The sequence below is a fragment of the Cystoisospora suis genome (assembly GCF_002600585.1).
Source record: "Cystoisospora suis strain Wien I chromosome Unknown contig_2073, whole genome shotgun sequence".
Lineage (NCBI taxonomy): Eukaryota > Apicomplexa > Conoidasida > Eucoccidiorida > Sarcocystidae > Cystoisospora > Cystoisospora suis.
Window position 1 is genome coordinate 11,180 of NW_027154872.1, and position 10,522 is coordinate 21,701.

Here is a 10,522-nt window from a genome sequence, read left to right on the forward strand (position 1 = left end):
TTCTCTCTCTTCTTCTTTCTCTCCTTCCTTCTTCCGCAGGACAAAAATTTCGCTTTCTATGTAAGTTTCCAGGTGTATGTACACCTCAACCCTTTCATGGAAGTTATATAGGCGTAAGCGAAGTAGATAGAAAGATAGATGCATAGATAAAACGAGAGGGAAGAAGAAGAAGAAGAGATGAAAGGAAGAAGAGCAAGAAGTAGAAAGCCTGCGAGGTAGTTGCGGTGACTCCTAGGGATCTAGGAAACATTCTTAGCTTCTAGGTAGAGCAGAATCTGTATATCAGTCATTCGTACCGTATCTACTACAATCTACACGCTTAACGATCTATAGGCCGCTTATGCCTGTGTGATTTAAAACATATATATATATATATATATGTATATATATATATGTATACATATGTACGTGTCTACATGAATACGAGTGTGACATTGTATATGTGCGTATATATGTATATATAGCTATGTATATATGTATTTGTATATGCGTGTATGTGCATGTATGTCCCCTTGTCTTCTTGCCTCTGTCCTTGTCTCTTTCCGTCGCTTTGCGCTTAGAGAAAAGAAAAAGAAGAAAAGGAGAAAGTAGAGGAAGAAGAAAAAAGGGAGAGAGAAAAGAGAAGGAGGAAAGAGGGACTGACGTAACTCGAAGACTCGCCTCGTAGCCATCCTACTCTTCGGTCTTTCTCTCTTTCTTTCTTCATGCATGCGTCTCCATACATACAAGCCTTCGTAATCATACATAGAGACATACATATGCCTACATACATATTCATCCATAGACACATTCATATACCTCCCTCTCTCTTTCTCTTTGCTTTCTTTCCTTCTTTGTTTCTTTCCTCCTTGTTTTCTCCTTTTCTTGTTGACTTTCTTTGAGAAAGAAGAAGAAGAAGAAAGAAAGAGAGAGAGAGAGAGTGAGTGACAGCTCATTCTTTCGTTTCTGTTTCTTGTCTGTGTGTTTGCATGCATGCATGTTATGTTCTTCTTTTCTTCTTTCTTTCTCTGTTTTGCTTTCTTCTTCTTCTTTCTCCTCCTCTTGGTCGATTTTCTTCTTTTCAACAGTAGAGGGGTGCCGCAAGTGCATTCTTATGGGAGGGACGATGACTCCTTCTTCTCGATTCGAGCCTCTTCTCAGGGGAGATCCATCTATCTCTTCTTCTTTTTCCTTTGGAGTTTATCCCTCTTTCCTTGGGGATCACGTCATCTCCCCTGACCGTCTTTTCATTCAGACCCTCTCCAAAACAGGTACTAGTACGACACAGCCACCTCATTATCTAAGCTAGGTCAAGAAATTCTCTCTCTCTCTTTCTTTCTTTCTCTCTTTCTCTGTCTATCTCCGTACCCATTGGCATGAGGCTCGTCCATATCCTTCCTTCTTCCTTTCTTCTCTGTTTCTATCTCGAGCAATGAGCTATCTATCGATCTTCTTTTTTCCTATCGATCTATCTATCTAGCTTGAATCTGCCTACCTACCTACTACCTACCTATCTATCTATCTATCTTGAATCTGCCTACCTACCTACTACCTACCTATCTGTATATATATATATGTATGTACGCAAGCGGGTGTGGCGTAGATCTACCTTTTCTAGCTCTTTCATTTTCTTTTCTTTTTCTTTTCTTTTTCTTCTTTCTCAGTGGAGCCTACGGATAGAAGAAGAAAGAATGAAATAGCAGACTGTATTGTGGTACTCTAAGATAAGGCTCATCAGAGGTGGAGGGGTCCGTACAATTACATGCCATACATGAATAAATAGAGAGATAGAGAGATATGCATCTGCATAAACATGGGCGCATATCTAAACTGTCTCTCTATATGTATATATATATATAGATAATATCTCTCTGTATATACAGATAAGGCTGATAGATTCGACTGTAGCCTTCTCATGGATAAGCTTGCATTCTTCTTTGTCGTGTTTCTTCAGACGTTCATTACTCTTTCTTTCTTCCTTTCTTTCCATCTCTCTCTCTCTCTCTCTATATATATATATATGTCTGTGAGGATCTATATATATCTCCTCTGTGCATGGATCATCTGTATACATTCAGTCTCTGTCTCTGTCTCTCTGTATGTATGTGTAGATATCGATGTATGTGAATCGATTTGCGGTAGGGTGTTGCGGTTCTTCTTTTTCTTTTTCTTTTTAGATTTCTGTTAATTGTTTTGTCTTGTTGCATTTCGCAGGTGGGACTGGGGGACTGCAGGAGGAGGAGTTTGACTTTTCTTTTAGTCAGAGAGGGAGGTTTCACGACCAATACAAAGACATTCTTCATCTTCTTGTTTTGTCTCTTCAACACATTCCTAGAGGAGAAGGAGTCGTCCTCTTTTTCACTTCCTTTTCTCAGCTAAAGGAATTTCGGTCTCTTCTTGTCACACAGGGTACGCTCCCTCCTCGGATAATTCTCTGGCTATATTTATCGATGTATCTTTCGCTAGTCTCTCTATGGATCTATCTTAGATCTATGTATGTATCTATCTTAAACTGTCTGTCTATCGTTAATCTATAGATGTATTGCACCTATCTCAAAAGATGCATATCTCTGTCTACATGCCTGGCTCTCTTCTTCTTCTTGTGTTTCTCTCTGGAAATGTCTATCTTCTTTATGGCGTTTAAACTTCTCTATAGATATCGCTGAGTTCATCCATCTATATAGAATAGACCTATAAGGTGTAGAAATAGAACTTCTTTTCTCTTTTCTGCTTACACACCTTATATGTCTATTGTATATGTATGTCTATGTATAAGTGATAGACAGAGAGAAGAATGAACAGAAACGTTTTACTCAAGACCTCCCAAGCCTAGAGACAAATAGCAGTCATCTACGCCCTACCATCTCTCTCCTTTCCTCTTCTTCTTGTCCCTGTAGTCGCCAGCAGAATGTGGAGATTTATAGCTTGATCCATAGATACAGGTATATACACACGTGTACATACGTGTATACACAGGTCTTGATGTGTCTATGTATCTGGATCTATCGATACGAGGGATAGAAGAAATTGGACGATAGATCTTCTCTTGTTTGAAGGGAGGACGTTTTGGGTGGACAAATGAAAGTTCAAAAGTGAGAAATTTGATTTTTTCTTCACAGTGTACATACACTGTCTACGTTATTCTCAGTCTTATGTAGATAATACAAACATACACATACATCCATACATATAGATAGATATAGATAGATATAGATAGATATAGATAGATAGATAGACAGATAGATAGATACGGTGTTCGTTACTTTTGGAGTTGAGAAAGAAGAAGAGGAAGAGGGGGGTTTACTTCACTTTCTTTTCTTTTCTCTCTTTTGTCTGTCTGTAGAAGGTTCTTCTCTTTTTCTTCCTCTCCAGTCAGAGGGGGATGTCTTAGTCTTTCTTGAGACGCAGCAGCATGCAGAGAGATTTCAAAGAGGAGAAACCCCACGTCATCGATATTCTCGACGTTCTAATTCTTCTTCTTCGCCTTTGGGTGAGGACAAGAAGAAGGAGAAGGAGAAGTCTTCTTCTTTTTCTCTCATGTCTCACAGTATTGTCTAGGTCATAGATTCTATCATCTCTATCCCCTTTGATAGGATCTGTCATTTTCTCTATCCACTTCGATCTTGTTTCTCCGATCTTACTTTTGTTTTGTATCTATCTATTACTCTATATGTATTCAGTCTATCTCTATCTTCCAGCTGCATAGAGAGAGGATGATAAGTCCAGTTAGACATTTCTCTCTTATAGAGTTCAAACAGACGTATAGATTCCCTTGTACATATTCTATTTATATATATATACATATGTATGGAGGTCTTGAAGTATATATGTAAGTATATATATATATAGTATACGTGGGTACGTCTCATGTGTCGTATATTCGTACAGACATAACATCCCTAGTGCAGTTATGCCGTACGGATTTGCTTGTATCACCCGAGGCGCTTTTGGTCTTTTCTTCTTTTCGTCTTTCTTCTCTCTCTTAAGAAACACACTTTTCTCTTTGTACCTGTTAAATCAAGACCTTGAAAAGATGAACTCGCCACCTACATGCATGCAGACATATATACATACATATATCTATATAGAGAGATATCTATATGTAAGTATGAAAGTATGCAGGTATGTGCGTATATATGAGAATGTCTATTGTATAACCTGAAAGAAGGGAATATCCTGATCCCAGCTATGCGCCCTGTATCAAACTGCTTCTCTTTCTTTCTCTCTTTCTCTCTCTATATATGTGTGTATGTATGCATGTCTTCTACGTATATGTGGAAGTAGATAGATAGACATGCGTGAGTGGAGTGTGAGGCATGTGTCCTTTTGCTTTCTTTACAGAAATTGTATGTGGGGAAGGCATGGACGTTTTTACTGCGTATAAAGAAGCTATCAAAAGAGCCTCGAGATCTGACAAAGATCAAACCTCTTCGCAAGAAAGAAAGAAAGAAACGGAGGAGAAACTCTATGAAGAGACGTCCCTCTCCTCTTCTTTCTCTCCTTGTGTAACCCCTACCATCTCTTCTTCTTCTCTCTTTGTAGGACAGTCACGCAGAACAGCGTTGAATGAGAGAGAAGAAGAAGATTTTGCATATCGATCAGAGAAGAATGAGAAAAGAAAGATCTTTCCCAATGAAGTAGAAGAGAAAGAAAGAAGATTCCCAAGAAGTCATTTATCATCCAAGAAGATACGAGCCGTAGTGTTGCTATGTGTCATGAGCGGGAGCTTAAGCGAAGGGGTAAATTTTAATGATAGCTTAGCACGCCTCATTTTCTTGATAGGGCTTCCTTATCCGAATATAAAAGATCCAGAATTCCAGTTAAGATCTTCACATTTCCATCGGCTTATACTCGAGAAACAAAGGGAACAGAAAATAAAAGAAAAGGAAGAAAAAGACGGACAAGAAGTTCGGAAGCAAGAGACTACCTCCTCAAAACTCAAGAGAGGTGTCTATACACCTGGGGAAACAGAGTATGCATTAGGTCATCCACAGACGACCTATTCATCATACGGATTTCTGCAGTGCATGCAGACGATTAACCAGACAATTGGGAGATCGATACGTCATAAAGGAGATTATTCATGTGTCTTCCTGATAGATAGAAGATATAAAGAGAAATCCGTTCAGTCTTGTCTATCCAAATGGATACAAGATTCCTTACATTATTATCAAAATGTCTCTGCTGAAACGTTCAACTGTATATACACCTCAGGAGAACAACAAGGAAAAGGCGAAAAAAGTGAACTAAGGGAAGGAGAAAAAGAAAAAGTTGCACAAAACCTAGAAAGATTCTTTCACAAAATGTCTCTTCTGCACAAAGAAAAAGGGAAGTGAAAATGATCAAGAGAAAGACAAGGAGCTAGGTAGAAATGAAGAAGCAGTCTGTTTCTCTCCTCTATGAAGAGAGCTTCGAACATGATCACTTCTTCTTTCTCTCGAGATTCTCTTCCACACGTACTTAAAAAGCTTATGGAGAGAGGGCAAAAGAGGGAGACCGAAGGAAGGAATCCATCCTTACTCATGTAGAAACCTCTCCAGGCTACATAGAGTGTTCACATGTATATACAGACACGCATGTATATATGTGAAAAGAGAGAGAGAGAAAGATAAACAAAGACAGCCGTAGAAGTAGAGGAGATCGGCTGTGGTTTGTAGCCTGCATGCAACGACGGAAGTAATGCACAATAATTGAGAAGCTCTTTAAGTTATATGATGAATGCATGAGTATTTATACATATATATGCATATGTTCGTAGAGAGGAAGAGAGGAGGAAAAAGAGCGATAAGTGTGTGAAGTTTCCCAGACGTTGAAGTATGAGTCGGCAACGAGACAGTATAAGGAAGGTTAAATGATAAGATTATCATGTGAACTGAGAAAGAAGAGAAGGCCATGGATCGATCCAACCTGAGGGAGTGAAAATGAATGAATGACTGGATCTCAATTGGGCGGAGGAGGACTATTAATGAAGAAAACAACAGAATTCTATGCAGGGCCACATAGCTAACAGATGCGACAGACGAAGTTTCCTTTCTCTAGGTTCTTTCTTTCATCGTGATCTTCAGGGGTGTCCTCGAGTCATGCGGCATGTGTGTGTGAAAAAAGTGAAAGAGTGAGGGAAAAATGGTCGCGTAAGAAATTTGCCTTTTCTCGGAAGTCATCGACTTTTAGTTTCTTGCAAAGAGATGACCTAGTTTGTCTCTTCTTGTATATGAAGCAGAAACATTCTCCCAACCCCTTGACCCTCGGTTACTGTCCTTTCATGCTGAAGAAATATGAGCTCTCCCCGGATCGCCCAATGGCACATTTGGAAAGATCACCGTGAAGAAGAAAGTGAGAGATTCTCTCTGTTCGGACGTAGTGGAGTTTCTCTTGTGTCCTTTTCTCTGCAGCCCAGATCAGAGTGAGATATCGAAACTTCGTGACGGTCGCTGCGTGGCCTGTCGTAGAATGGCACTGTGATGATTGAGAGCATCACAAGTCCCCGAGAATAAAAAGAAATAGCCAAGCACTCTTCGCTTTTTATCCAGACTTTCATACGGTAATCTCTCTCCTATGACCAGTCTATTTCATGGATCGATTCAGAACGACTGTGCTTCTTGAACTCTACTCTATCGCAAGTTAGATCTCTACGGACAACTTATCTACAGTGGAAAGAAATCTTAGCAGGACTGGAAAACAGTAGATGAACTCGCCTGCGTTTGAAGATTTCTTCCATGGCGCGCAAGTATGATGCCGCGATTCCCCGATCCACGATGGAAGAGCACTGGCGAAGTTACTGAGTGAATATTCCTATACGGGGACATGACGATGAACATTCCTGCATACAATGAAGTTTCAGATCGGTCTAACGAGAGAAAGAGACGGTGACTAGTACCGAAGAAACAAAACTGACGGGGTCGCACTCATCCGAAGTCAGGCCACGAACGAATGTTTCTATTGAAGACAAGAAAGACTACATTCATTGCATCGACTCTTTCTGATCTGAAATAGCCATTCCGCTCTCCTCGTCTCCTGACCTACGAAGGGTGTTTTCTCTTCAGAATGTCAGCGTCAGTAACTCGATTGATGGCTTGAACAAAAGAACACCTTGGTGGGGACGTGCCTCTCAAGGAATCGTATCAAGATTCACAAGGAGCTTCTCTCTCTCCTCGTGAGTGTCTCTTCCCCAAGTCGGCAGCGGTCGCGTGTTGCGGTGCATGAACAACATCTTCACCCCCTCCGGCAATCTTGCTTGGGCGAGACAGCCCCGGACGGTCCTGAATAGCCGGACGTGGGTAGGGTTTATGCCCCAGGGATCACACCGTTGTCGCCTTGACAAGGCCGGGGGGGGCTTCCGTGTAGGAAGAACCGCCAAGCCCCAACACCGCCTGCTGTGAACGGCGTCTCTTTTTCGCTTCTCTGTAAGTTCGTCGCAAACAACACGGACGGAGGCGCAGAGGGGGGTCTGGGGGGAGAGGAGAGACAGGTTTCTCAAACGTGTGTCTCGGACAGCAGCTGGTGGGCGTCAGATGCGTGTTCAGTTGGTTTTTTTTCTTTCAGACGTTGTAATAAGGTGTTTGGTATCGTCGCCTCTTCTTGCTTCTTGAGACAGGCGCGCCGTATTGCTGGTTCGAGGAGATCAGCGGGAATGTTTTGACTGACTAGTGCTGTTGTGCCCGAGGTATTTATCACAGTGAATCTATCAACATGGCGACGAAGATCCATCGGCTAGGACTGGGTGTTGCAGTTGTTGGTTTGGGTCTGTTAACGGCAGGAGAGATGAATCCCCTGCTTCTAGTCCAAGGTTTACGGGAACATGGATCGTCGTCGTCGTCCTCGTTGAATGTCAACCAGAAAGACTTAGAGACGCCTGTCTCATTTGTTGGCGAAGGTGACTCTCAGGTTCTAACAGGTACATCCGGGAATGCAGCAGAACCTCAAGTGAGCGAATACATTCTCAAGGAGCGAGCGAACGTCCCCTCTGGATCGTGGCTATGCAGAACGTCTGAGTTAGGAAAAGGATGTGGCAAGAGAGGATATTACGATGGTCAACGTGTATGGGCTAATGCTATATGTCCGTCGGGGAGTTGTTGCAGTAGAACAGCATGTTCTTTTCAGACCGGATGCGGGAATCTATGTTCCGATGGGTTACTAACATGTGGCTCATCGCTCATGTACAGATCCGAGTTTAGCTACGGAGCATGTGCTTGCTCTTTTCTCGGATATGCTTGTGACGCGAATGCGAAGTGCGTTGACCTACATGGTGCTGGAGGTGGGTCGTACTGTGTATGTAAAGAAGGGTTCACTGGGGATGGCAAAACTTGCACATCCACATCCGGATCGCCGTCTCCTAGAACAACTGACATGCGTTTTGGAGATATCAAAGATGCTTTGCGAAGTCCATGTCTTCAAAAGCCCTGTGGCGAAGGCAAGTGTGTTGAAACAGGAGATAGAACGAGGCCTTATGAATGCAAGTGCCCTGAGAGTTATGTTAGACTAAGCGGGACGACCAAAGAAACATGCTTGCCGCTGCCAAACGGGAAGGCTACCACCCTCGAGTTCCCCTCAGACAGCGGTATGTTTTCACATAAGCTGACGCCTTTGAAGTTTTCATTTTCCCCGCTTTCTGGGCCGAGGTAAATGGGAGAGGCGAGTGTGCGCCGGAATCCGTGTTGCCGCCGTCATCAGAAGCAGACATGAAGAGATCTCTCGGTTTCCGTAAGGTTTAGTCCAAGGAACAACAAAAAAAGAAGTGAAGATGATAATGCAGTTTTCTTGGAATGGTTTTTATTTGCAAAGTCCGGTAGAATCGAGAAGTCTGTTCTGTGTCAATCGGGTAGTAAATTCTGTGTGGATGTGTGGGTTAGCTACTTGTTCCATGCATGTAGGGAAACGGACATGGCTGTTTGTTCGTGGGGCATGATTCAGTGTGGATTGGGTGATGGGGTTCGAAGATCAGCGTGTGGAGTCGATCTCTTTGAAGTTTCAAGGCAGTTCAAAAAGGGGAGAGCTCGCGTACTCATTACCGGTACGTGATTCGCTGTTCTGCTGTACGTGGAACATGTTTTTTGTTGCGTGGGTGAGATGGATTTTGGCGTGAGATCCGTTGTAACGACATTCAAATGATGTAAGCTCTCTTTCTTCTACGCCTGGGTCACTCGAAATTGAGGTAGGGGCACGTGCCTATCCAGCGTTCATTCACACACTCATTTGCTGCAAGAGGAGGACAGGTAGGCAGGCACCGGGAAAGAGCAGTAACGAGAGGAGGGATGATCTTTCTGCCAAGACTCCGCTCGTATAAAGGATTAACCTCGGGTAGCGGTGGACGTACCTTTCGTCCGCTGGTCTTCGCAACAGCAACACTGCCCCAGATCCGCGTGAAACCACCAAGCCGTAGCGGTCCATAAGATTTCTTGGGAATCTGTTCGGCACGGTCTAAGGCCTTTAGTGCGTTTCAGTTGTTGTTTCACAATGCGGTGGGTGGGGACTGAGGGTCGCTTTACACGGCTAGCAGATGTCGCCGCACTCGTGGCACCATCCTCTTGACGCCTCAGGCACTGTTGAACACTTCACGAACTATGCACTTCAGTGGTTTCGCTGCTGACTAGTAGAGCCAAGCACATATGCCAAGATCTCTGGGTTCATTCGTCCTGCTGCTGACTCAGAGAGCCGGCGGTTCCCGACTTACTTGTTGTGCAGAAACGTTTTCAAGCACAGAAATCAGGATCTCTGTCATGGTGGAGCGGAGACAAACGAGTCTCATCACATCTCCAGAGTGACGCAGGACTGTCAGGTCACCTCACGACGTAGCGTGGTGTAATTGTAGAGAGGTCGAATGTTTGTAGTAAGTACTCTCCGAGAAGATTTCTTCGAGGATGTCTCGTGCTATCCATTTGGGGTGGTAGCAAACTGTCGAAACTGGAGAATATCTAGGGGGCTGGCCTCGATCTAAAGCTCCTTTTATTTTCCTGGCACGGAAAGTAGGTAGTGTTTATTTGTGGAAAGGTGTACAGAGTTTTTTTCCATGTTCCTCCCTTAGACTAGGAGTGTTTCAGACCCGAGTGAGCCAAGGTATAAGCATTTCGCCTGGCGCCGAGAGTGTTAGAATGTGCGAAGCCTCCTTAGTGTTGCTGTTGATGACGGAGGTCAGGAGCTGAACTGACAACAAAGAGTGGTGAGGTACAAGGACCGAGGGCGTTAGAGCTGTGGCAAGAACGACTAGTTACTTCTAAACGTATTGCTTAATACGATGGGTCCAGGCCACTCTACCTAGACAAGCCTACCCAGAAAGCTGGGCTCATCACTGTCCAGGCCACTCTACCTAGACAAGCCTACCCAGAAAGCTGGGCTCATCACTGTCCAGGGCACTCTACCTAGACAAGCCTACCCAGAAAGCTGGGCTCATCACTCTAGACCCCCTCGATTCTTCTTTTGTAACAGAGTGCTGACATCTTCGTGTTTCCGAGGTAAAACAGGCAACGAATCTCTTCTGTCTTGTCGAACAGGTCGACCCACAGTCCTGGGAGGACACGCATGAACTTTCTAAGTCTCTCTTTTGCGT

The 10,522-nt window shown here is 43.5% G+C and overlaps 1 protein-coding gene across 1 annotated transcript; it reads left to right on the plus strand.

Annotated features, from left to right (window-relative positions):
- The first annotated feature begins 1,066 nt into the window (after positions 1–1,066).
- Positions 1,067–6,180, plus strand: CSUI_004439 (atp-dependent rna helicase chl-1). Its single transcript, XM_068064630.1, has 4 exons — positions 1,067–1,250; positions 2,194–2,388; positions 3,323–3,469; positions 4,321–6,180. The coding sequence occupies exons 1-4, from the start codon at positions 1,094–1,096 to the stop codon at positions 5,313–5,315; spliced, it is 1,494 nt and encodes a 497-aa protein (XP_067923392.1). The 5' UTR covers positions 1,067–1,093; the 3' UTR covers positions 5,316–6,180.
- The last annotated feature ends 4,342 nt before the right edge of the window (positions 6,181–10,522 follow it).

What these genes read in the sequence shown, in the direction of transcription:
- CSUI_004439 (XM_068064630.1), top strand. Translation starts at nt 1,094, where the DNA reads ATGGGAGGGACGATGACTCCTTCTTCTCGATTCGAGCCTCTTCTCAGG. An exon ending in GTCTCTTCTTGTCACACAGG is followed by an intron (nt 2,389 to 3,322) that starts GTACGCTCCCTC and finishes GTCTGTCTGTAG; the next exon opens with AAGGTTCTTCTCTTTTTCTT. An exon ending in TTCTTCTTCTTCGCCTTTGG is followed by an intron (nt 3,470 to 4,320) that starts GTGAGGACAAGA and finishes CTTTCTTTACAG; the next exon opens with AAATTGTATGTGGGGAAGGC.